The sequence below is a fragment of the Corvus hawaiiensis genome, chromosome 3 (assembly GCF_020740725.1).
Source record: "Corvus hawaiiensis isolate bCorHaw1 chromosome 3, bCorHaw1.pri.cur, whole genome shotgun sequence".
In the NCBI taxonomy this organism is placed as follows: Eukaryota; Metazoa; Chordata; class Aves; order Passeriformes; family Corvidae; genus Corvus; species Corvus hawaiiensis.
The window spans coordinates 116224250-116251993 of NC_063215.1; the positions used below are offsets into that span (position 1 = coordinate 116224250).

Below are 27744 nucleotides of genomic sequence, written 5' to 3' on the forward strand. Positions count from 1 at the left end.
TTAGGTCAACACATTGATTAATCCAGACATTAGATAAAAGATAGAGTTTATTTAGGATTAAATACTCATTTATAAATGGAATATGTAACTTATTTTCCAAAGTCTGTGATATATTGGCTTTGTTTCAGATTGATCCAGAACACCTTAAAAAGGACTGAACTGTAGTTAGCCAAGACAATGTTTCCATATTACAACTTTATTATTCATAGAATCATAGAATGGTTTGCGTTGGAAATTACCTTAAAGATCATCAAATTCCAGCCTCGCCTTTTGTGGGCAGTGATGCCTTTCACTAAACCAGGTTGCTCAGAGCTTCAAGACTTCCTAACTTGCTACAGCCATTTAACTCCATTCAAAGTATTTCAAGGTCTAATGCTCATTTCTATGACTTTTCCATTAACCTCTTCCTAGCACCCCTAAATAAATGGCTACTCCAGTTTCTACAATAAGGTGTTTTCATCTCTGTTGTAATGACTTCAGGTGTACAGCTGCCCTGTAGGACGCGCTCAATTTTGTCTGCATCATGTCTGTAACACAATAACCTGCTATTGCTTTAGAAAAAGACATATTAAATTTTCTAGGTAGTAACTAAAGTGGCTTAAGTGGATGGGGTTTTTCCACAGGGGAGAGATAAAGTCACTTAAATGATTTAATTTTACACACAGGGTCCTGTATGTTTTTCCCTAGGAATCAGTGACAGTTCTGACTAGGGAGGCTCTCCAAAGTTTGTATTGGTTAATTGGTGTCACTGTAGTGACACAGGGGGGCATTAAATTCAGCTCTGACTTTCACATTTCATAAACTGCCTCACATGAGTCAGTGAATAGCACCAATGTAGGCTATGCAAGTTTTACTTTGCTCAGAGCATAAGACAGAACAGAATCCATCACAACAGTTGGGAATAAGGCGCACACAAACACCAGTGCCTTTTCCTTCAGCTTCGCCACCATGTAACGTGCCTTGGGTGCAGGAGATGTTAGAGCATCCACCATAGCATCTACAACCTCGTTGCCATTAGTGCTTCCCTCACTGAGGATTCTGTTGAAAAAGTTTGCCCGCTCTTCAACATACTCCTTGTTGTAAACAGCCTTTTCCTCCTCACTGAGTTCACTCCAGATCTGTTCGGCACTGACTGGTGGCTGAATTTTTGTAGAAGGTGCATAATTTCCTGGCTGGATAATACAGACCTGAAAGCAAGATGTAAAATTTATCAAGGTGCAATCAGTCACTGTGAATTCAGTTAAATACTATAGGCAGTAACACAGATCAAAAGCTCCCTGCCAACAGGTTTCTTCCAGAAAATGCTGCTTTGTTGAAATTTTAACCCTGGAAACTTGACTGAAATCAAATATAATCCTGTGAAATATTTAAGATTGCAGAGGTGCTTTATTCTGACTTCCTCATTTCACTCTGATGTTAATGTTCTTGTTTTGACTACTCAGCACACCCTCACAGAATGCAATAGAGCATCTTTGATTTCTGTAGAATGCTTAATGGTATAAATTTTTTGACAAGACTGAGACAAAGCATTGGAGTATGACTTTGATGTCTCCAAAGTGGAATACTTTGGATTTTTTACTCAGTGGAGAATCCTGCAATGGATAATTTTTGACCCAATTTGGGACAAAAGGATATATCAAAGAAAATTAGCAGGTCCTGGGGAAAGAAGTGCTGTTTTCCCCAAGTATGTGTAATTAAAAGTAAAGTAGGTCTTGTCAGTGAAGAACAGTGGGACCAAAGGTCCTGCTCTGCCTCTCACTTAAGCCATTAGCAAATTTCTGTAGATTTGTGCACATAGATTTAAGTGGAAAGCACACAAGTCCTTCGCTGCTCCACATTTTCTTTGTGTGTTGCTGCTGTTCTGCTCCCTTCCGAGTCTTCCAGGGAATTTTGGAGCAAGCTGAGCACTCACAGCACACATGCTGTTCATCAGTTAGCAGCAGCCTTGTTCAAACTATTTGTAGATATGCAACATTAAAAGCTCCATGGCATTTAACTGACCTCATTTCTAGAGACTGCCACACAAGGTGAGGAAAACCCGTGCTGAGCTGTGTCAGAGACTTGGGGATCTGACAGGCGTTCTCTGGGAAGTCTGTGGTGCTATGAAACCCTGATGTCTCCACTCTGCCACCCAGCAGAGGCTCCCACCTGTGTCAGTGCCTGCCTGTTGGCCTGCATGATGATGGATTCGCTGCTCTCAGGAGGACTGGGGTGTAGGTCTTGTGCTTGGGGAGAAGGAAGGGATGCAGACAAACTCCAGCAGAGGGATGGTGTGCACAGCTGGGACAGCTTGTGCTGCCTCAGGTAGGTTTGTCACACAGCAACCTCGGGAACCCTCCTTCCTGCTGCTATTTAGAAACATGTTTGGTGTCAGCCACACTAATGCCAATAGTAAACATCCCACGTTTATTGTTAACAAAGGGGTTTTGAAAGCTTCCTTTTTTGGAGTTGGCTTGGAGAGAAGGAGAGATGGTTTGGGTTTTTTTCCCTTCTCACATTTTCTGTAGCCTTTCTACTCTAAGACAAACATTTTGTTTTCTGTAGAATGTCAGCTTGCCTGGCCAGAGTTCAGTGGGACAGAGCCATAGCTCCATCTGTTCCTTGCCACCTCTGTGCAGCTTTCTTCTGAAAGGACAGAGAGGACAACAGAGCAATGGAAGGGAGCACAGGAAAAAGGGACTGTGTATTTTGTAGGCTCTCACAAAGTCAGTTCTCAGGCACATGCCAGGCAGCATCTTGCATACAATGAGAGACAGAAAAATACCTCTCAAAGATACTCCAGAAATGTTTGTCAACCTGGCTCACTCAGTTGTGTGCTGGGACTATTGCAGAGGTGCAGCAGTAAAAATACCAAACCAACCAGAGTAGCTAACCTGTTAAACTAAGCCCTTCCATGCATTTGAGATTATCCTCAGCTAATCAGCTGAAATTCTCATTGTGCTGTGTGGTATTAGGATGTGTAAATTCACTTGCATTTTATAGCCCGTCATATTTATCCGACAGGGGTCTTTAACAGATGCATAGCTGTAATATTTTCCAACACAAAGCTTATGAACAATGCTGTAAATAAACAGTGCCCCGATGCAAACCTGCCAGGGAAGACTTTTAGTATTTGAGAAGAATGCTTCAGCAGTAGAGTGACTCCAAGGAAAACGCCTAGTGAAGCTACTTAGTGATCTAAGCTTCAGGTTTGACTATTAGAGTTGCTTAGACAGGGCACTAAGAACACTCTAAGAGCCTCTTAGGTTAAGAGAATAAAAACATAACTACTCTGCACAAGTTACGCCTCTTGCAGCGTAGCTGCTCTCACAAAAAGCAAGGAGCTTTTAAGCACTGGTGGTGTAAGAGGAGAGAAAGAACCCCTCAGGCAGGTGACAAGCCTCCTTCTGGCTGCACAGCCCTCGGCGTCTGGGCTCTTTGCAGCCACCCCAGGGAACGTTTGGGTTCCTCACTGCTGTTGAGAGCTCTGTGTGGAGCATGGCATTGCTCAGGCAGGCCTGTGTCAGGAAGCTGCTCCACTGCAGAGGACGTGGAGAAAGGGTGGAAGTTTCAGTGCTGACACACAGACCTGTTACCCACCAGCTTCTCGGAACCACAAACGTCACCCAGGACTGCTGTTCCCAGTGTTTTCCAGCTGACTGATTAGCCACAGAGAAACCACCTCTTTCCAAAGGGAAGCTGCACCCATGGATGCAATTCTGATCTTTTATCTTTGTCACTTTGTTTCACATAACTCATTACATCACTTACCTGGTTTCCAGGTTCTTGCTACATCACTTACCTGGACACCAAACTTCTTCATTTCCAGTCTTAAAGCATCACAAAATTTTTCAATAGCTGCCTTGGTCATAGAATAAATGCCATTTCCCAGAGTAAAATAGGCAATGATGCTGGACATGAAAACAATACGTCCTGGAAAGAAAACAGTGCAAATAACATAACTTCATTCCCAGTCTTTAACATGGAATTGATTCATCTCAATCTTCTGAGCTGCTAATAATGTGGTGTTTAGCAGGAGGCTGTTCTACTGCACACTGTGCCAAAACTGGGCAGTGTCAGTGTGCAGTCCCAGCACAGAAGGGCACTCAGCTCTGTTAAGTGGAAAACTTCACACAAAAATCTTCCACCTAGTGACAGATGCTGGACTAGACAAAGTGTAACACATTCCCAGTGTCCTGCTTATTCCTTCTGAGCCTGAGATAGGATGAAAAAGATGGAAACAAAGCAGTGCCCTAAAGACTGAAAAATAGTAGCAAGAGACTGTGCTAGTAAGAGGAGAAGGACCACAGAGGAAAGGGGAGATGATTTTCCCTGAGGTGGATATATGTTACTAATACCATTTTTTTCTGTGCTAATGATGTCTCTGCACTGAGACCTGGCTTTATAACTGTGCATGTAAAGTCCAAGCCAGACTCTACAGTGATAAACTTCACCAAGGAAATGTGACTCTACAAAATGTGTGCATGTTTACACTACCTTAGAATGATTTCCCTGATCTGTGCTGCTTGTTCCTCCTTTCTAACTCCTGCTGAGCGCAGGCATACCTTAAATAGCAAAGATTCCTCATTTGAGGCACAGGGCTGTGGTGCATTTTCATTGTTTCCTTGTAAACTTCTGTCACATAGTCCTACCATGGGGTAAGGAATGTGTGAGTGTGGATATACAAATACCAGAGGTGAGGGAGAAGATGGCCTTGTCCCTCACAACACAGAGAACACAGCTGCACTCCTGTTGCTGCCACAGGTGCAGACAACATCTGGGCCCCAGATCTCACCAAATGGAATAGGGTTGGGGGATATCAAAAGGTATCATGGGAATGCAGTGAAATCTGTCATTCTGAATTAGGTTCCCTGCCTTCCTACACAGCGTCCCAAATAAATCTTGTATACAGTAAGAGAAAAATAACTACCACCTTGCTGATCAAGATGCTCTATCAGCTGGCCTGGCCAGCTGGAAAAGATATGGGGAAATGTTGCTCCTCTCAGGGTAGGATGTTTAACTTCTAGGCTGGAGGGCATTACCTCCCTTTACAAGTATTAATAATTGTATTAATAATTTTGAAGTGTTTCTTGGAATATGTGCACATCCATGGCAGTATGCCATGGGTAGGGTGACCTCTGCCTCCTTTGTCCAGTAGCTGAGCGGTGTGGGGCACACACCCAGGATGTGGGACACCTCACTTAGCTTCTCTCTGTGTCTAAGGGAATTGAAACCCAGCTTCCCCAAGAGAATGCTCTAATGCCTGTAATTCAAGCTTTTCATTTGGAGAGGTCACTTGCTGCCCCCAAACACATAAGCTTTAGCTATCCTGATAGCTTTAGCTATCTCCCTGTTCCTGCAAGGAGACAGGAAATCTAGGATTCTTCCTAGAAGTGCCTTGGCCTCCTCTCCTACATAGATGGTACTTGAAAATGGAGCGCAGGAGTTAGTCAAGGAAACATTGACAGCCCTGAGCGAGACACGAAATGTTCCTTTGAGCTAAGGTGTGTGTGCAGCCATCCAGACCCAAACCTTCGAAAGGTCCATGCATGTGCTTAATATCACACGCACAATTAGTCCCTTTTGCTTCAAAGTAACCCTGTGCAATTCATGGAGTCAGAGAAATGCCTCTGGTGGATCAGCATCACAGAGTTTCAGCAGTAAGTAGGGCATCACAGGGAGAAGAGATGTCTCCCTGTGTAATGGCCACATAACACACTCACTGGATGCATACAATAGCACATTCTTCTGCAAAAACATATCCACCTTGCAGTATTTAAAGGTTTCTTTTTTCTTGTGTCAGAATATCATCAACCAAAGGTAGCCAAGCAGAAAGAAGCAGAACAGCCAAAAAAAAGGGACACTTTTATCTTACCAAGGGTTTGTGTAGCAGTGACACCTGGGCCTTCCAGATGAAACCTACCCCTTCCTGTGGCTTGATGCTGCACACAGAGCACAAATCCTCATCCTAAAGAGCCTACAGCCAGAACAAACAAGGAAAAGGGTATCTTCTTCCCCAAATACAGATGGAGACAGGTAGGGAACAAACTGCAAAGCACCCAAGACATGCTGCCATGCTGCAGAGAGCTATTAAACCATTCCTTCTCAGAAGGAAGGATAAAGCCCAGGCACAGGGAGGTCCATGCAAATGCGTTTATCCCTTTGGATACCCATGTACCACTACATACTTGAAGTTTCCTGCCCAAGGTCACAGAGGCTCCATAGAGCTGGAACTGGATAGCTGGATGTCTCTAGTGTTCACCTCTGTAGGGTCATTCTTTCTCTCCTAATTGCCAAACAGTAGAATTGTAGAGCCTATATAATAAAATTAGGCCATTTACTGGATCTTTGTGTTTTCTGATTGTCATTGCTTTAAAAGGCTTGCCTGTGCTTAATAATCTACTGCAAACATTTTTCCTTTGTTTTGAATCAAACACTGGGAGAAATCCTTATTTATAAATACTTTTTTCTATGTACTGCAAAGACAGAATCTTTAAGGATATTTCTTCTCCTTATGACTTCACCCTCTTTTCAGGATCAAGTTGCTCTTTCAGGCCACACAGAAGGAGGCTGTCATTTCAGTTCAATGAGAGACAATTAAAGCCTCTTTTATAGATGCTACATTACCCTGATTATAGTAAGCTAATTATTCTACAACTCTAAATAACAGTGGATTAGCATTACCCTTGTATTTCCTTAGAAGGGGAAGAAATGCCAGGGTTGTCCTGATGCTCCCAAGGAGATTCACATCTGCAAATTTTTCATATGTCTCCATAGGCAGCCACCCTGTCTCACCAAATGTTGATATTCCTGCATTGTTGACAAGCCCCCAGAAACCTATGGAAGAGAAATGACTCAGCAAGCATCTTTAACTGCAAAACAACCACTGTTAGATAACAAAGCAACACCATGATTCGGGCCCTGGAAGAAACTGTATAGTTGTGTTACATTTCTGTCTTTTCTACTTAAAAGTGCAGGCATGTTTTGTTTAATTAAGGAATGCCATTGTGGCCATAATCTGGACTAAATGGAATCCTAGAATGGTTTGGGTTGGAAAAGCCCTTAAAGACCATCCAGTTCTATCCCACCCCCGCCCCCCCCTTGGGGAGGACACCTTTCCTATAAGTCTCAGTGCTATTTAATAATCGCTCACTCTATACTTGTCATAAGTTATTTATGAATAACATGATCTGGGAGACTACATCTTACTGCCAGTGTGGTGCACCATGATATTTTAATTACTTTAATCCCACTGTGTGCTATGACCAGCTTTGTGAAAATTATATTAAGCAGTCTAAAGGCTAAGGGGTACTATTTTCAAGGTGCCTGACTAATTTAAGAGCCTAAGTCTTGCATCCTTTTCCAAGATTTGAGCTCTGATTCATTCTGAAATCAGCCAGAATCAGATACATGGGTGCAACATTGGGTAAAGCAATCAAGCTAGGTAAGTGGCTACAGTATTTTATAAATTTTTTACTTTTGAACAACTTTATTCCCCATGTAATGACAGATTTTGGTGCTAAAGAGCCTACTCCCTGACACACAGCAAGATTTCAGGGTTTGCAAGCAGAAATGTATTGGCAGCAAAGCTTGTTCTGTCAGAGCTCTGTGACAGGAAGCTGAAGCCCTTTAGCCCAAAGCCACAGCAGGTCTCATGTGAGCCCTGTGCAGTGCTAACAGCCTCAGCTGTGGGAATGCTGTGTTGGAGTGAGGAGCGCTCGCAGGCTGGAGCTGACACGCCGCCTAAATGCTGATTAAGCCGTGCTGACTTGTTCCTGCCTGCTCAGCATGTAACTGTGGCTGTACAGCAAAGCAGGGAGTGACACAGTGCTTTTGAAAACATTCCTGTTTCTGTCCTCCACTCCTGACTGACAGCATTTCTAGGGGGACCAGCAGCGTAACTAAGGAGTACCAGGGCAGCCTGACTGGCACTGAAACAGCTGAATTTGCAGCTTAGTTCTGCCAGCCTTGACAATTTTGCTTGTGCATTTCTTTTAAAGAATCCTTGTAGGTGTCCAAGGCAAATTTTGTCACGCCTTCTACAGGACCTCCAAGCCTGGGTTTCTGGGCAGAGCAGGTTTCAGTGCCACTCTTCGTCCCTCTGGACACAAGAGTTTGGGGCAGGGGTGATGCTGATCCAGCTATAGCCTCCTGTACCTGTGGCAGCAGAGTTATTCTCAGGGGACATTTGACCACCCAAGTGAAGGCACAGCGGAAACCTTTGGGCTGAACCCTTTTCTCTGATCTTCTCTGACAAAACTACTGCAATAATTTCATGGTATCTTGGTCCTTCCAGAGTCCTGCCCAGAACTGCCAATATTAGATTTCATTCAAAACAATAGTTAAAGATGAAACAGAATATTTTTGGAATTAGTTTGTAAAGCAGGCCTCTGTGAGCTTTTCTAACATATATACACTACTTGTATTACCTAATGAAATTGGTCTTTCAACAGAGAAAGAAACTGATTTCTTTTAATGAACGTCTCATTTGCAGGGCAAACCGCTCAAAATCAGGAATTTACCACCCAGAACTTGGATAACTCTATCCTCCAAAGAGAATCAATCACTATTCAGCAGCCTGTCACATAGCAATCCTTGACACTGGACCTCTCTTACAACTTTGGTTGCAAACAGACTGCTGCCCTAGTAATGCAGCAGTTTCCTCTGGACTCACTTCTTTTCCATGGCCCCAAATGTCAGCAGACAGAGGAGAGGAAATAGACTTAAAAATTGGCCATTGAATTGGGCATCCTAGACTTCCTTCTTCGCCCTGCCACTGCCCTATTATTTTGTGTCTTTCCATCATTCTCTGGCTTTATTTCTCCATCTTAAAATGGAACCCAGCCCCATGGGACTTACCTCCCCATAAAATGCTTCCAGATCAATGGCTTAGAGAGCCTCTGTAGAAGCTAATTATCAATATTTTTGTACTTGCATGTGATGTGATCTGCAGGTGGGCTGAGTGGCTGCACACCCCGTCTGTTTCTGCTCAAGGCTGGAGGTTTCTGTACTCTGTTAATTTTACATAGCCTAGCTAACACAACCCAAACTAAAGCCTGGCATCACTGCAAAAGCTGTTTCCTGATCTTTTCAGCTTCACCTTTTCTCATTAAAAAAAAGTAATTTTGCTTCTGCCACTGCACCCTGTGCAGCACAGCAAGAACACTTGCTCCACACACCCCTGATTCCATCAGGCCTTCAGAAATACAGCCATTAATCTTTAGACAATTGATTTTCTTCCTCTTTCTCTAAACTGTGAAACACAAAATTTAGCCATTTGCCTCATGTGCTTCAAAGCCTCCAGGTGGCTGCTGGTGAGGCCAGCCTGTGTGTATCAACAGAGCTCACAGAATAATGGCTCCTTCCTTCTGTGCAGTGGCCAAATCAAAAGCCAAGAGGAGAATAATTGGCCTGAGTCAAACTGAAACAGACTTTTTAAAGAGAAGATTAAGTTAAACATAAAAACACTTTGCACCCGGTCAGCTCAAAACACTTTATTTGCCCTCAAGCAAAACATACTGTTTCTTAGAACATTTTGGCATTCTCAAATGGGAAATGTTCTGATATTTTCCAGAATGTTTCCTGACACTTTGTTTAGTTGAATCAATTCACAAAATTCTACCCCAATAACAAACAGTTCATTATTCCCTTATGCTACTTTCTCAGAATATTTCCTGCCTTCTGAGAAACAACTTGCCCAGCTCTGTATTCAGGGTATTTGAATCTGCTTTGGTCTTTCTTTCCTGAAATGTTTGTGGTAAAAAAAAATGCCATCAATGTGCAGATAAAACATATTATAATTTTGCTTAGATAAATGCAGCTCAGGTAAACTAAGAAATACAGATGGAAATCCTGAAGGACAAGGCACAAGAATTGAACAGCTGAAGGAGAGTGATGCTGCATTTCTTCAGTGTCCATGCAGAGACACATTTGGAAAAAGCAGCTGATGTTTGGTGTGTCAGACTGTCAAAACAGAACTCAGTCCAAACACAGTTTATAAAGAGAGGTGTTAGACTATGCTACAGCAGGCAGGGAAAAAATAAACTGGAAAGCAGGACTGGATGTCACAGAGATTTTCACTGATCTGTGTTGGGAAAATGGATCCTGACGACAAAGATTAAAAGATACAGCCATGAATCTAAGAATCACTTTAGGAAACCTAACTTAAGATTAGTGAGGCTTTCTGGAGAACTGTAGCTCTCACATAAGCTCCCCAGTAATTTCTGCTTCACAATATTTTGACCAAAAGGCACGTATCCAAAGTCCTTATTTAGGCCCAAAAGATACCTGATATTTTTTCCAGAAACTCTTAAAATTCCTCTTCCTATTGAGGTCAATCCAGCTGAAGGTTTGCAAAACCTTTTGAAAGTCGGGTTGTTTCTGTGTTGGTGCCAACACTCAGGTAATATCTGAATTCTGCCACACTCTCTAAATTCCAACACATATTCTTGGGATCACTGATCTTTGGAGTTTCTCCTCTAAGCTTAAACCCATGTGAAAATGACAGGCTCTTTCCTGACAGATTCCAGACCAATACTAAAGGAAGCTAGCCAAAGGAAGAAAAGTGTGATTTACCTTATTCCTTTGGCTAGTTCCTTTGTATTTCCTTTGGATGAAGAGAGGGAACAACCCAATCTGTCTGTGGCAATGCAAGGTGGTAGCTGGCCAGATGAGACTCCTGAGTTATATTTACATCCATTTATGAGTCACCATCCTTTGCTTGGAATATTACGCTGAAATTGTCTTCACTGTAAGGATAATCTGTTTCCATAAGGAGTCTGGACTAAAATATTGTACCATGGGTGAATTCCATGAATAGAAAATCATAATTAAGTGTAAAAGAGTACTTAATAACATTTGAGTAGGAAGTGGGACTAAAACTAATATCCCTCCATTCCAGCTAGCTAATGTCACCCACTCACAACAGGCCAGAAAAGGAAGAGAAGTTCTGGTTTGAAACAGAAGAAAATCAGAAAAATTCTGAGGTTTGCTGTAGAGCCTAACAGAATTGCAAATCACTGCAATGCTCTGAAGTCCTGTTCTACTTCCTATTGGCTTTGGATTTCTACTCTTGCATAACAGAGAGAGAGAAGATAATGCAGAGCTTGGGCTACTTATGGTTACAGCATAAATTGAAGGTGTAGGGAGAACTGTATTTTATTCCTGATATTCTCATTTTATTCTCATATTTTACACATTTTTGTGTAAATTTTATACTGAATAGTCTACTTAAAGTAGAAAGTTTCTTTTAGTCTTTTGTAAGTCTACTTATCCTGGGCCCAGGAAAAAGGCAGATTAAGGTAACTTAAAAGACAGCATATCTGCTAGAAAGCCCTACTAGTCTGAGATGCACAGTCCATGGAAAGGATGATACTGTAATCATAAAGAATATTTAATCTTTACCAGGATTTACTCTGAACTATTTAAACACAGGCATGCAAAAACCAACCATCATTTAACTGCTTTCTCTTCATTTTGGTCCAGCTTCTGAGGTTTCATTTGGAATCCATGGCCTGTGCACACTTACCATTAGACCTGGGATTATTGAAGTGATTATTTTTGGAATGATACAGGAATGTTTTGGTGATCAGAATTTAGAAGTCCAGCACACCAATATGATGTATTTAAAATCTTTCACACCTGTGTGAAACTGATGATAGTTAAAATGGCAAAAAAGGAGGAAACAATCCCTAAGCAAGAACCTAGTGATTCTCAGGGATAGGTTCCTCTTCCCAGTTTCTACGGGGAATTGCTGAACAGAATTCTCCTGTTCCGAGGGAGGGAGAGGGAGAGACAGAGAGAGAACTGTCCCACAGTATTTACAAGCCAACAGTGACATAGAGAACACTGCCAGCAGCTGCTTACAAGATGGATGTTTTCACAGCATTTAAGCAAGGTAATGCGTGATCTGCTGTTACCTTTCAGCACAATCCACTGGATTCCTACACCAGCTTGAATTGTTTGTGCAAAAACCAAAAGCAGACTTTTTATCTGTCCAACGCTTATTTACAACAGTCTACTGAACTCACCACCCACTCTTTGCTGTCCTCATTACAAATGTCTGAGCAGTATTTGATTACCACTTTGGTCAGTCCTCTGCTGTAGGCCCTGGATGTTGCTGTCCATGATCCACCAGGGAAAATTTCCTAAGGTTTCATGCCTGAGGGTTCTTTAACTGGTGGGACATTGATGCACATGTTCCACTGCCTACCCTTTGGGTAGCAGGTAACATGTTCTGTGTAGTCACATACTTTTCTTATCTTTTAGGTACTTTCAGAACATAAAAGCAATTACAAATGGCTCAGAATTCTCTTTCCAAATGAAAAAGAATTTAATTAAAAACAATCTTTGGCCCTAATATGAAAAAATTACAATTCCTATCTTTAACAAATAAATTGGTTAATATGAGAGCTAACCTCCTGTTTAATCATAAAATTGGAAGTGTTTTTATAAAGGTAAAATACCAAAGAAAACAACATACTCTTTTCAGAGGTGCCAAGAATGAACACTCCCACCGAAGTCTTTTGCTTATAGCCTACATAAGTAGAGTACTGTCACAGTTTCTTTACAACTGAGATAAAAATATTTGTGCCCCTCTATTTTAGAAATTACAAAGAAGACTTGTAGTTTTAGTCCATTAACATCAGACACTAAAATAACTCCTTTGCTCCTTCTTATTTAATAAAAGGATGAATACTTGATAAATGCGAGTTTCCCCAAATGGCCTGTGTGCTACCTGGATCTATAAAACTACTTTTTCTTTTCTGCCCTTGCAGAATGCCCTCAAAATTCTGCAACAGCAGAGCTGTCCAGCCATGGAAAAAGGTTTCATAAGATATGTGCTCTGTGTGTGCATGCCCAGCCCCATGTCCCAGGTGTGAGGGCCTGAGTGACAGCCCAGAACACCACTGTGCACTCGTTGTGTGCCTGCTGCATTTCACCCCAGCCGTGCTGAGTGTCTTCCCTGCCCCCTCCAGCAAGCCCTGGTGTCTGTATGGGCCTTGAATTGATCTGAAGGCACATCTGCAATCTGTGAGCAGCAAGGACAACCCACAACTTTAGTGCTGACTCTGGACTCCAGGGGCTACACAGCAGCATGAGCATGACCACTGCAGGACAGCATAAGCTGTCAAGAATTACAGGATAAACCATGTGAAACCCAGTGTTTCCAGTGACCCGGTCCCCAAGGAGCCTTTAAGAGCTTCTGGGAGTCATTTGTGTTTGTTTGTAGGTTGAGGAAAAGCCTGAGAGGGAAAGGCTCTGCCTCTTAATAAGATAAGGTCAAGAGCAACCATAAATACACATACTTAGTGAGCAGTGTCTAGGCTTTTTCTTCCTTCACTTCTCATTCCACCCCCTTCCCAATGAGCTAATGAGCTAGGCAGGCAGAGGCCTTGCATTTCATTTTTGCTCTGCATGCCTCATTCTTCACTTTTATTCCCTGTGTGTGCAGGAAGTGTTTGTCTGTGATTTGGAGGGAATCTCACTTCTGAGCCTGAGAAAATGTGCTCTGCACCAAGTATCCCCGAATTACAGTGGCTAATTCTCACCCTGCAGTCCCAGTGGGAAAGGAGGTAACTGTGGCCCCATCACCTGCACCGTGTCACACGTGCTGAAGGGATAACTCAGGATTTAGGTTGTCTGCAATTATTCTGAAGCTAAGTCTCTCCATTCCCCTGGGTGCACGGTCCCTGTAGGGTGCATAATTGACAGGTTTCCCTTTCAGTAACCTCTCCAGGGACTAGCTTGACAAACCTCAGGTGGTTCCAAGAAGCAGCTGCTTTGGTATGGCACGGCATTTGCTCTGGCTGCATTTCTTGTACCTATTTCCTCTGTCACAAGTCATGCCCAGAAATGCATCACATCCCCATCCTTCCAATGCCTGCACAGTTGTTCTGCGCTTTCTCTGCCGTTTCCTCCTATTGGGTACCTGCAGAGGGGCTCCAGGGAAGCCCCACTCGGGGAGTTCTTCTCCCGGTGGAAAGATGAAGCTCCCCCGTGGCGCACTGAGCAGCTCACCCGCTTTCCACTGTCGGCACCTTCGGACGGGCCCCAGTCCGTGTACGTACGAAGGGATTTTTAATAAAATACTGTTGATCATTACCAATAGCGGTAACTTCAATTAGCGCCCTCAGAGACGGTGCTCCCTATCCTCACGCTGTGACAGCCCAGCTGACCCTCTGAGGCAGATCCCTGCCAGCAGTTCAGGGCGAACCGAGCCGCCGTCCTGGCGACACCGTGTCCGCCGGTCCCTCCCGCCGCCAGCAGCCGAGCCCCCCGCGGCCGCCCCGCCCGCCCCGCCGGCCTCACCTCGCTCGGGCAGGTGGCTGAGCACCAGCTCCTTGGCGGCGCGCACGTCGCGGGCGCGGGTCACGTCGAGCGGCAGGACGCGCAGGCGGCCGGCGCCGCCCGCCTCTCGCTGCAGCCGCCGCGCCCCGTCCCCGCCGGGGCACAGGCAGCCGGCGAACACGGTGAAGCCGAGGCGGTGGAGGCGGAGCGCCAGCATGTGCCCGAAGCCGCTGTCACAGCCCGTGATGAGCACGGCCCGCCCGGCCGGCTCCAGCCGCGCAGCCCCGCGCCGACACAGCCGCGCCAGGGGCAGCAGCAGCAGCAGCAGCAGGAGCAGGAGAGGGGCCGCTGCCCACATCCCTCCCGCCCCGCCACAGCCGCGCCGTCTGGGAGAGAGGGAGGGAGTGATGGAGGAATGGAAGCTCGCGGGCAGCGCCCTCCCAGCCCGGCATCTCCTCCCCGCCTGCCCGGCATCCCCTCCCCAGAGCCGCGGCCGCCCGCAGGCACCGCCCACGCCCCGCGGGCGTACGGGGAGCCCGGGATCGCGCTTCGCTCGGCCCCCGGCCCTTCCGAGCGGCGGCATCCCAGTGAAGCCCGGGGCTCGGTAGGGGTTTCTCCCCACTAGGGCCTCCCCCCACTTTTCGTTTCAAAAAGAAAGCGCAGGCTGTAAGCATCGTGCCGTGGTCAGCTGGAGCTGCGCCGGCGAAAGGGAGCTGGGTTATGCCGAGATCCAGTAGTATGTACAGTTCAACTTCGCTGCTCAGCTGAGTTTACACCGTCCCGCCGCTACAGACTGGCCGCAGGGCACAAATGAAAGCAGCCATGAGCATTTCTAGGAGGGGATTTCTAAAACAGCTGCATTATTATGTTATAGTTGCTGTATCTTACATTATATATTACGTCGCAGTATTAAATTGATGTGGGTTTTTTATGGCCCAGGTCTATGACTGTTGTTATCTCAAGGGTGCCTACATTATCCCACGGTGAAGGAAAATGTCTGTTTCTTGTAGGTTAAAGTGACAGTTATACATTGCAGGAAAAAAGATCCCCAAGAGCTGCGATAATAGGAGAAACGTGATTAGGCAGTGTTTTCTCTGCCCTTTCTTTTATCTGAGCAACTCTCTGAGCAGCTATTGAAAGGGATACTGTGTCATATCTGCCTACTCTGAGTAAAATGAAATGATTGAAAGAACCAGATGCCTTTATTAATTGTGATTTAAAGTTGGCTTGTGAAGAATACAAAGGGGGCAGAGTCATTCATGGACGTATACAGAGCAGCAGAAGAAGCAGCAGGTCTTAACACACACAGGGAAGGTCCCAAATATTTGCCTGAAGTACATCCCTGTGGCTCTCCAGTCAGCCCTGTTCATATTTAGTGAACAACCTGTACCTGGTTGTGGCAGACGGGTTCCTGAACTGGTGCTGCCCTGCTGTCCAGGAGTCTCCAGAAATGATGTGGTCCCTGCAGTCAGCTGTGTTTTGTGTTTGCTTGGGGATACTAACATAGGGTTTTTCATTACATCCTAAGGAGAAAGGGAATAATCATTGTTTAATTTGCTTTTCCAGGGGGCAAGGCATTCCTGTGTTTTTACTCTCATTGGCTGCACATCTGCCTAGGTTTACTTTAGCTTTAAGTTGTTCAATACTCTCCCTCTCTTCTGCACTGCTCAGCTCTCCACAGGCATTACATAATAGGACTCAAAACCTCAAGTGGCTTGGGAAAGGAGGTTATGCTTTGCTGCTGGGAGACAAAGTAGGGTATGGAATGGTAAACCCCAAAGAAGATACACAGATATTTGTCCTCAGTAGGATTTATTTGATCATGTTCCATCACACTGGGGGATGCTGCCTTTTTTTAGCCTTCAAAAGATCACTCAGTCTTCTGAAACTACATGAGTCACAAAGCTTTGTCTTTACATTAACAAAATAATTATGCAACCCTCAAAATCATGAGAGCTGATAACAGCCTGTCCTCCAGCCAGTTGCCCTGTCTGGTTCCCTCTGGCATAAAAAGAGAGGGAGGGATTCCAAATCCTCCTCCTCCATACCTCCTACCCACCTCTCATCCATGCCTGCCAGTCTCTCCTCTCTCAGCTTTTATGGTCCGTTAATAACACGAGGATCACAGGCAGTGACAAAACCATTCTCCTGAAGACTAAGAGGTGACCCAACTAACCTCTGAATTTTATGCTCTGTTCAAAAAAAACCTTCAAAAGATATTGAAAAGGTGGTACACAAATGTGACACACAGCCATCTGAGAACAGGAACAGTATGTTGTCAGAGCAACAGAGTCATTTAGGCTGAAAGTTATGGATTACACTGTGTCCTCCTTAGAAACAACTTCATGACAACCTCATCCAGGAAATGAGGCCACTTAGGTCTACAGTGCAGCCTATTTGCAGTGAAATTTATCTATTTGTTGGAATGCTTTTCCTCTGGTTTAAAGTATTCTGTTCCTAACTCAAATATGATAATGTGCATTTTGAATTTATGACTCAGCTTTTTCTAGTTTTTGAAGTCCTTCTCATCTTTAGAATTTATTTTAATTAAAAAATCATTAGTTTTTATCTCTATCTTAATCTGTTCTACCCCTTAGGCAATTCCAGCTAGTTGTGGTTCACCTGTAGCAAGTCTAAGCAAAGGCTTGGATCCTGAGGAAGTAGATGAGGAAATGGAAGACGCTTAGAGACTGACACTTGTGGGGATCTGGACAATTCTGCTCCCACAATATGCCCAGGGATCTTCCACTCTTCCTGAGAGAATTTCTGGGAATAGCAACCTGTGCCGTTTATACTTCAAAGCTTAAAGCTTTGTTCTATGTCACCCAGTAAATTTCACAGTGTGAAATACCAAGTTGCTCTGGAAAGGCATCATAGTATCTTTTTTTGTTATTGTGTTGCCATGTTGTCCCTACCCTCAAAACACAAACTGCTTTTCTAAAGGACTGTCAGGTTTCTGTAAAGGACCAGGATAAAGGAGAACTGGGATGGGCTGTGCTCCTCCACAGCACCCCGGGACTTCCAGTTTGATTTCAGGGAAGACAGATCTCCTTAAACCTAGTTCCTGAGCAGAGGATCAGTGGCTGTGAGTAGCAGAGCTTGCTGTGGGACGTTTAAATAATATGCACAGATCTTTGTCCAGCATAGCTCCAGTAGAAATCAAGCTGCAAGGGAAGGGAGGAGGCAGTGTTGCTTTTCTCTGCTCTTAATCATCTTCTTACATTTTTCCCTATTCTTATATCTGCTCACCTCTTCTTATTTTACCCATTCTCTCGTTCCTGTTCCCTCAGCCCTCAGCCCTCTACCCCTCCTGGCAGTCTTATTGCGAACTGGAGCTGTCTCAAAATTTGCCATCTGCCATGCTCAGTGGTGCCCACTCTCAGCAGTGGGTAGGAGGAGTAATGATCTTTGATGTCTTTCTTACAGCCTCAACTCTCCAGCATCATGTGGAAGTCATTATTATTTTTGTGTTCTGAAGCAAAGATGAAACTCTGATGTCTTTTGACTGCGGAGCCATCCTTGGTTTCACATGAATCACTTTTGGCGCAGAGCGCCTCTTGGTCAAAGCTTCAGAAAAATGCCAAGAATGTGACAAGAGTGCCTCCTAAAAGCTCCAAACAACAAAGAAAACAATAAATACAGACCTCTTTTTTAAACAATCTTATGCTTTTGGAGCTTTCATGATTTCCAGTGAGCAGGATAAGGATTTCTGACCCCTAGGAGCTGGCTATATCACACAATTCACCACGAATGCGACTTCTCTTTGCCATCCATTGTGTCTTGTCAGCTGAGACCCCCAACCATTAGTGTTCCTCTTGCTATTGTACAGTAAATAGCATAGCAGGCTGCTGGGACCTTTTGATACTGGTGAAAATTATGCTTATCCAACAGAAAAAAAATCATAAAACTCATCTTGACCAGCCCATCCAGAAGTTCAGCAAAATAAGTTCCTACTTCTAATGCTAACACACAAATGACACTGCTTGCTGCAACTATCCAAAAGCTGACATTGAATTTGCATCTTCAGGCATTTCAGGACTGGGAAAAGTAGCTTTCCAGGAAGAAAATCAAAATAGTGGGGTTTTGGTTCAGTTAATCAGCTAAAGACAGCCTGAATAGAAATGCTTGTAGTTTTTAGAGCTGGCAAGCTGTGCGTCCTACTTCGGGATTCAGCCGGAGAAGGCTCTGCCATGGTGTCAAAGGAAAGGAGCCAATGGGAGGCTGTCATTCCATGTAATTAGGCAGGAGCATGTGGGTTGTGCATGGGGAATATCAAGCCTTTGAAGCCTAAGCAGGATGTCTGGTTCTGTATAATGTGGTGAGCTGTATTAAAATCTTGCTGCATATTTTTAAAAACCCTGGACTCAGTTGACAAAACAGATTTAGGATACCACGTGTATTGCTCAGTGTGTCAAAAAAAGGGAGACATCTTCTATTTAAAAGGCAAGACAGGAATATCTCTACCCATGAAACATTTTCAACTACTTGTCACTGCATACAGTGTCCAGACTATTCCAGAGATTAAGTCTTCCATTTGTCAGAAGTTATTTTACTAAGTCCCTAGGATTAAGTCCTTTTTGGCAGTACTGGAGTACTGGAGTACTGGAGTACTGGAATAGTAGCAAAGAAAGAGAGACAGATGGAAAGGAAATTCTCCTAGGAGCAGGAAAATTTGCCATCTTCTCTAACCTGGAGCGACTGATCCTTTTTCAACTGGAACACCCCTGGCTCAGGGACAGATGGTTCAGCTGAAGTATCCTCATGCACGGTAGTGTGGCATGTGAAAGGACACCCTATACCTTCCAATTAACGCATTCCAGACACAAACAAAAAAATTAAACACTGTTGTATCTCATTTGTGACTTGCGAGACAAACGTGGGATGATTCTGACTTCCAAATGCTACTGCAAAATGATCCAAAGGAAATAAAAATGCTTGGACTGCTTCTCCACACAGACTAATACCCATCTCTATCATGGAAGGATTACCTCAACATAGCAAACTCAGAGCTTCAGCTGGAGGTGGAGGATAAGGATGAGGGGAGATCAAGTCTCCTTTTCTTCCTGGTGACCATGTTTGGAAACTGCTGAAATCAAAATGGTCTCCTCCAACACATACTTTCACCTTAGATACACAGTGCAGACACAGATTCATCAGGTAAACTGTTTGAACCTGAGGATTACTGAAAAGGGGGCACAACATTAGGAAATCAGGCTTTCTCTCTGGTTAAAAGTTAATTTTGTTTGAGAAACAGCATGTGTTTAAACACAGTGGCTCTTCCCAAAAGATGAAAAGCCCTTACACTGTCACATGTTGGGAAATTCCGGTGGTGTCAGAGTAGATACAAAATCAGTTCAATGATGATAAACTGATCCAGCATAAGCATTAGCCAATTTTAAAAGAAATTTACACAGGCCTTAAAAATCCCACTCCAAGTCTGCCCAGAATTAACTTTCAGGAATTCTGATTAATGCTGTAAAGTAAGTGCCTTAAAAAGCAGAGGACATATTCACATTGATTTGACTGCAGATTCTCACCATGCAAGAGATAAAAATGTGAAATCTGACTCATAAAAGGAGTTCCTACAGTGAATGAGGCAGCTTTTGAGTAAGAAGTGTGCCAATCTTGCTGTTTCTGACTAATATTCCACCGTGGCACCTATAGATTTGCCTGTTAGAGCTCTTATTTTTATGGAAAATCTATCCCACCAACCGTGTTAGAAGCTGAACAATTCTATCATCTCTGCACTTCTACAACTTTCCCAAGCCAGGGACCCAAAGGGTTGCAGTTTCCTCGGATCATCAGAGCAGAGTATTGACAGTAACGAGTTCTTTGCACTTGGGAGTTGCTGTTTCCAGGAAAACGCCCGTGCCAGACGATGCCCACGAGGTGGCAGCCTGTGCGGGAGAAACCTGCAGGAAAAGAGGATGGCCCTGAAAACCTTCCACCTTCCCTGTGCAGGCAGAAGTGGCCTCTGCCCCGCAGCCCCGGGCAGCACCCTCTGCGCCGGGTTTAAGGATTCCGATAATGCCGAGTGTACGTGCCAGCCCTCACCTGCACCGCAGGATCCGATGGGCAGGAAGCGGGTGAGCCACACTGACAAGCAGGAAATACCGCAGAGAAACCAGGCAGGCTGGGATGATTTAGAGGAATAGCGGGAAAGTAACATCTCTGAAAACACAGTCTGGAGCGGGGTGCAATGAAAGAGACCTAGGAGGCAGATGGCCAAAAAATACTTCGTGCTGATGAGCAGCAAAAGAGCTCTGAGTTTGCAGTGCAATAAATACACATGAGCACAGGAGGGTGCTGCTCTTTCTCTGACTTGGCATAAAGCAGCATCTTTTCTCTCCGCTCTGTGGTGCCATCAGCTTACAGGCCTCAGAAGGGCTTGTGCTTGCTCATCCTGGACAGAGCCCGTGGTGATACAGCTGCTGAATAACCCCAGATCGCTGCATATTTCTAGAGTAAGGTGACATTCATGTGAAGGGCAGATTGTGCTTTGAGGTGATGACCAGCACAGCCAGGAGTCTGCTTGAAAAGCACCAGGTCTGTCATCCTGCAGAACGCTGGTAACAGGGGAAGGTGTGGATAATTTTACTGTCATCCCTCTCTAGCTAAGGGTGTAAATCAGAGACTGGGTGGTTCACATTCCTATTGGCCTCGTGTTCAAGGAGAGCCCAGAAGGTGGCACATCATTTGCTAGTTGGTCCAGGCTGCAGGAGCCAAGGCACCAATTTCTAGTGGAACTAGCTCTGTGGAAATCACTGTGCAATTTTGTACTATCATTTGCCTCTCCTTAGCAGTGTATCAGCTGGTAGTGAGGGCACAAGGATGGGTAAGGAAGTGCAGGAGAAGTGGTCCAAGAGAACAGATCAAATCAGAGACAAATGTGACAGAGAAGCCTGGTTTCCTTATTGACAAGTCTGAGTTGTCCTGTGTGCAGACCCTGTTGCCCCTCAAAAAAAAAAAAAAAAAAAAGGTAAAAGCCCACAGGATGGAAATATGTGAAGTTTTGCATTTTCTTAAATAGAAGTCAAATAGAATTTTTTAAAGTAGAAGTTAAAAGTCAACTCCATTGTAGAGCTGGAGGGGTGCAAGAGGAGCCATATCATAGACAGCAGAGAGTAGGAGAAACAGAGATACTGAAATTTGCTGCTAAGCTCACTGATGCAATTTGAGACCCACAGAGGGTGACTCAAGAGCCAGCAGCTACCACTCACCCACCTGCATCTGGTTCCAAACCTCACCTACATTATGCAAAAGGAATTAATCAATAGGTCTGGTTTCCTCCTAGAAAGCCCACAGAAAAGAAAGCTTGGTTTCTCTGACACAGTTGAATTTCCAGCTGCGAGAAGCACAGTCCAGCCTGACATCTCTGACCGGCTGCAGGGGTTACCTCCTTGGCCCTTCACTGGGACAGCACAGACCGCCAGTTTCTGGGTTCAAAGGGGGACTACATGGCTGGCAGGACCAGCTCTTTGAGGATAACAGGATGGAAATGTTATTGTTTAGGGCAGTTTCTAAGCCCTTTTCCCTGCCTCCTCATATAGTCCTACTTTTATGAGAACATACAGGACCCATTTTTGGGAAGCTGGTGTTTTCCTATACCCCTGAGCTGAGCAGTTTCCCTGACTGGATTTTTGCCTCCCCTAACAGTTGCATCACTGGTAAGAAATTGCAATTGCACCATTACAGGAATATGGGGGCTCGCTTTTCCAGCCCAGGCAGTGCACAGATCGTTTGGACTGGCACCTTCCCAAGCATAATGTTCTGAAATGTCACTCTGCTCCTGGGTGATGCTTGGCTTCTTCCCAGCTTGTCTTCTCCTTTGGTTTGCAGCATCCGTGCATCTTGCCCTCATTTCTTGGCATGCAGATGCCCGAAGGTGTAGAAGACAGTGCTCTTGTTAATGCTGGGAAAGTGATAATAGATGTATTTTAAATCCTGACGGGATTTTGCCAGGGTACTTCCTGCCATTGTGCAAATACCCACTTTTTGAATGGATCCCCAAATGTAAGGGAGATGCTTTGCAGCAGCACAGGGAATGTTCAAGGCCTCCTGACAGGGCTCCAGCTGCTCAGAGTCACTCTAAACTGGGTCATTTTTAATGCTTCTTATACGGGGCTCAAAGCAGAACTTTAAGCCTTTGGATTTGGAACTTTGGGTTTAAGGTTTTAATGATAAACATTGCATGTGGGTTTTGGCCATTCCCTTCCTCTGGTGGTGTTGCATTTCCTTTTTAATTTTGGCAGATTTTCAAAGGTGCCAGACAATCAGGGAACAGGAATTTGACTCAATTCACACAATGTGCCACAGAGCAGCCCAGTTCTGTCATGGCATTTCCACCTCAAACCAGCTTCCTTTTAAGCAGAGCCCACTGGTGTTGCTCTGGCAGTGCACAGGGATGACCACTGTTGTTTTTCAGACCAGTGAGAATCAAAGCCATTCCCAAAGCACGGGGAACGTTTGGAGGCTGAGTTCTTATCTAGGTTGCTAAAGAATATCCTGTTTCTGAAAGTCCTGTGTCACATGGAGGCTGGTAAATAATGAATTCCAGGATGCATAGCTAAGTGCTGGCATACAAAAGGAGCTCTGTTTTGAGCACCAACTTCTCAGCCTGGCAGCAGCAGCAGCAGGACACAGTTTACCCAAATTTTCTCAGCTGTTTTCTTTTTCTTTAAGTTGATAATAGCTTTTCCTTTTCTGTCATTAAATAGCTTCTGATAAGAATTTATTTTCCCAAGGGAAACAGGAAAGACTTGGAAATCTCTGAAAAAAATGAGTAAAAAAACCTGCCACAAATGGTAATTGTGTGTTCTACTTTCCAAAGCATTTCATTTTCCCTCCTGAACTGTGATTGGACATCTAGAGGAAAGGGGATGACAAAACTTCATTAAACCAGGCTCGAGTCTGGGTGGCACAGCCTCAGAGCCAACATTTGTCCCAGGTTCTGCAAAGTTCTAATCCTAGGCATGAAAGAAATCAAAATCAGTTCTTTATCCTGTCATGGCCATACCACGAGGGAAGAGCAAATCCTTGACAAAGGTCAACAGGGACCCAAAGGCAACTCATGGAGCCAGCCTTGTGCAGCCCTGTCCTGATTTAAACATTCAAGGAGTAGCTTAAAGTTACATCACTGAATTTTGGCAGCACTGACGTGGGCAGTTCTACCCTGTTCTCCCTGTTCCCTCCTAACAAGCCCTTATCTTCCTGCCTGTGTTGTCTAATTATGATAAAGGTGTTCCTGGCCCCTCCAGAGCCTGCCTGTTCCTCAGCAAGCACTTCACTGGGCAGTGTCAAAGGATGATTCGATGGTGTCCTTAAGTAGGCTGGAGCTCATAGCAACCACACAGGAATTAAGCAGCAGCATAGAAGTCAGTATCTGCTTAAATATTCTGATTACAGGAATATTTAAAGGTGCCAAATTTCTGAAGCCAGAAGGCAGTCTTAATGTTCATGAAGTTAATCATGTGTCAAGGGCTTTCTTGTGCAAGGAGGCGGAGGAAAAACCTCAGCTTAATATTGCACAACAGGGTTTTTAAGATGTGCTGGTCTCAATTCCATTTTTACTTTGTTGTTCCATAAAATCATGTGTTAGGAATAGATTTGTACCAGGCCAGTTCCTTGGAGTCTCTGGTTTCCAAATCCTTTTCTCTTTTTTTTTTTTTACAAGAAGTGAATTTATATAAAAATGTAGCCATTTGTAAGCTACATTTCTCTCTATGGTACATTTATGCTAGAAATCCAGAAATGAGAAACTCTGAAATGGCAGCATCCTGAGAATGCTGTCTCCATTTGATTTCCTTCTAGCCTGAATTTTCATAATACTTGCATTTGGGTATCAGTTATACACTACACTGGCTGATGAATATTAAACAAGATCTACAGATATTTCTTGGGTTTGCTTTTACAGACTCTGCTTGTACAGAGATATATTTTTGATGGTGCCCTTCTTGGTGCCCTCTATTCCACTCTTTTATTGTTCCCAGGTTGTTCTGAGAGACAAGTGATGGTGTGAGACAGGAGAAGAATGATTACATTTTGCAGGGAAATTATACAGAGTAGAAAATCAATAGTTAGATGCTCCCTGGGACTGCCTAAAACATCTTTGAAGAATAATTAGCTTGCAAGAGATCTCTGGTAGCTGGAATTCCTCCCCAATTCTGTATGCATAAGATAAATTTAGTTTGGAATAAGCAGTGTGCTTTGAGGTCTCTTTGCTGATCTGGGGAAATGATTCACGTGGAGAGAATGAAGAAATTCCAAGAGGTGTGGAAGAAAACCTGACCGACCACATCCATCCTGGACTTGGAAGCGAGGAACAAGCAGTGAAAGGAACAGGGAAAATGTAGCAGAGCAAAGCTGATGGGAGTTAGGGGCTAGGGCTCAGCGCCTGATGATTCAGGTGACTCTGTTCAAGTGACAATTATCCATTGGACTGGCAGAGCTGAGCGATTACCAGTGGGGGGAGTCCCACCCGCTCCACAGCTCTAAGTGGTTCATTTGCTAAGCAGCAGCATCAGATCCAGGGCTGTATTTAACCAAGCTGCCTTAGGGGGAGGTTAGGAGAGGTTTTTTGAGCTGGCAGGTGGTAGTGGGGAATTTTAGGTGAGCTTCACTATTGTGTGTGCTGCTTCCTCCTGGGATATTGCTACAGGTAATCCTAAAGTCAGGAGAGGTAATTGCTCTGTTGGTGTGAGCTGGTCTGGGCAGAGCTGGCCTGGGAGTGAGATTAGTCTTGCTCTGTCTTTCAGAAGCATAGAAGTACCCTTGGAATGCACAGAAAGGTACTGCAAGAGGTGTCAGTAGCAGTTCATGACAGGCTAAGTGCCATCTAATCAATTCATTATCTCCCTAAAAGGAAGGGCTAATAAGGCTGAAGAATGTGCTGGAGGCATAATGTAATAGGTATCGTGGGAGATTTGAGAGAGATCTAACAAAACAAGAGAATGAAGCAGCACAGTAGTAAAAGAAGTCACCATAGTGGAGATGATCACAGGGTATTGGAGAATGATTTCCTAGGATGAGTGAAAAGTCTAAATCAATGTTTAGTATTTGTTGGCATTTCCATTCTTAAAGTCATAAGCATTGTATGAAAAGACATCTCTGTTTTGCTTGGTTTTGGTGTGTTGGGTTTTGGTTGTTTGGATTTTTTAAATGTATCTATTCTTAGAAACCAGAGAAACATCCAAGCACATGTGTAGCAATAAGCATGTAACTCAACCCCTCTACAGCCACAGATGTCTCTCCCTCTTAATTAAATATGTGCTAAAGTGGCCTGCTGGAGCAAAGCCCAGGAGTGCAGGTTTGAGCTGTAGGTCCAAAAGTGGTGCTAACAAACAGGTCTAGAGTTATAGACCTGTCAGCTTAGCTTCAGTTCCTGGAAAAACACTGGAACAAATAACCAAACTATTGGAGAGCACCGAGAGGAAATGGAGGGGATGAGTAAAATGCAGCATAATTTTTTTGAGACACACGACTCAAAGGTTTGAGTTCTGAAGCTGCTTCACATGTGCTCTTATGATGATGACATAGATGAAAATATCTGCATGCAAAACTGGTTAGAAAATTGATCGGGATGTGTCTGAGGAGGGTTCTGGTTTGCATCTGTCTTTTGTTTACACCTGTAGAATGGCTGATGCAAGAGAGAACACGCAGTTTAAACTTGCAGCTGGCAACACTTTGGAAAGGCTGTGAGCACCCTGGGCAGGGTTAGAATTCAGTATGATGTTTGCAAGTGGATAGGTGGTGAAAACCCGACCAAAAGCAGCTTGCCATGCAGCTGTCACAGTGCACTGTCCCTCTGCTGATACAGATTTGTGTATTGCAATAACTCTTCATATAGGTTATTCTATAGTTATGATAGATTGGGGACCAACAGCTATGTGTGTAGTTGGCTTATTAATAAGCATGGAAGATTCTGATGGCTCACAAGCTGATCATCAATAAACAATACCACGTTGTTACAGAAAAGGGCACATTAAGTGTATGAGCAGAACTGTTCCCCCTGTGGCAAGTGCAATAATCTAGCAAGCAGGAGTGTCTGCTTTTGCCTAGTGTACCTCAAAGTTGAGCTGGACTGGGTTGAGCATAAAAAGGAAAGCAGGAAGACTGATCCAAGCTCCAAAAGGTTCCGTTTGCTAGGAAAGATGGAGGGGATTTCATCCTTAGGAGAGGGAGGCTGAGGGGAAGACTGTGTTTCTCCCCAAAACACTGTTGGCTGCTGCAAAGGAAAAAGGCAATAATTTGGTCTTCCTGACCCTGGCAGTTAAGACAAGAAGCTTTGGGCTAAATTGCTTCAAGGGAAAATTGGGGCACTTTATTTTTATTAATTCATCTGATACTAAGGGAGTGTGAAGGACTGGAGTGGATTCCCTGGGAGAGGTCTGTGACTCTCTCAAAATAGGCTAAAGTCTGTCAGGAATGGTCTATGCATGTCCTCCCCTACACAGGCCAGTGGACTAAATAACCTCTGGAAATCCATTCTAGACCTCTGGTTCTACTAGGGCTAATTTACACTCATCCAACAGCATGAATCCAGGTTTATTTAACTAAGTCAGAGCCAGTAATCTCATATCAATGGAAAGGGAATCTTGCCTTCCCAGCAGTGCAGATCTAGTTATCCAGAGGTTTTGCATTTTAGAAGTATTAAACGTGTAAGTGTAACTTACTTGTGTAACAAGTATTAAATGTAAGAACAGGGTAGGAGGGTGCATGCAGCAACTAGTAAATCACATTATCTAACTTGAAACTCACTTGATAATTAGTGTGTTACGTACAAGTTGTTGACTTTGTTCCACTTTGCCTCAGCCCCTCAATGATGGTTTTGAAGGCTGATAGAGAGCAGTAATGTAGAACAGGTTTCTGACAGTTCTCCAAGCAGCAGCAGTAGTACTACAAATAAGGAATAACCGAGGTAACTGGAATTTTTGCTTGGCTTCTGAACTTGCTTTATGAACAAGCTCCCAATAAAGCAGTTTCACTGAATTCTCCTCATTAGGAGAACTGACTAATTGGTGGGACAGCCAATGTCTAATGGGCTTGATCTCAGTTTCCTAAACCCAAACCTTGAAAGTGTTAAGATTTATCTGACAGAAATGTTCAAGTCCAAATGTTGTGACATGACTGGTCAGCAGCATTATCCAGAGCCTGTCTGGCACATAAATGGCTCCTGGAACACTGGATTAGGAGTCCAGACCCCTTGGCTTTCTCTTTTCCCCAGGTCACACTCTGTAATGCTCCTGTCAGTTTCACTGCCCTGTCTCTGTAGGGGAACAGGTTCTCACATCCATTGGAAAAGACGAAGAGGAGTGGGAGACTTCTTCTGAAACAAGGATTCAGCCGTATTTAAAGTTTTGATCAGTGTTTGAGGTTTGTTTTGCTGGCCCTTGGCAGGATAGGACTGTTACTCAACTTCTCCTTGGAAGCGTGGAACTTTTCCTGTATTGCTGAGTTATCAATATTTGCATTGGTTTG

The 27744-nt window shown here is 44.2% G+C and overlaps 1 protein-coding gene across 3 annotated transcripts in view; it reads right to left on the reverse strand.

Annotated features, from left to right (window-relative positions):
* Positions 1-29: 29 nt before the first annotated feature.
* LOC125322864 (D-beta-hydroxybutyrate dehydrogenase, mitochondrial-like) overlaps positions 30-27744 on the reverse strand; it is a 44676-nt gene continuing 16961 nt past the window's right edge. Inside the window, exons 1-4 of one of the 3 annotated variants that reach the window (XM_048297160.1) lie at positions 14290-14682; positions 6664-6816; positions 3782-3912; positions 30-1187 (exon numbers count right to left, since the gene is read on the reverse strand). In XM_048297160.1, coding sequence (XP_048153117.1) covers positions 840-1187; positions 3782-3912; positions 6664-6816; positions 14290-14626 — 969 coding nt within the window. In that variant the 5' untranslated portion in view covers positions 14627-14682 and the 3' untranslated portion in view covers positions 30-839. Of the gene's footprint in view, positions 1188-3781; positions 3913-6663; positions 6817-14289; positions 14683-27744 lie in introns of those variants that run through there. The other 2 variants (XM_048297161.1, XM_048297162.1) reach the window with 2 other exon arrangements.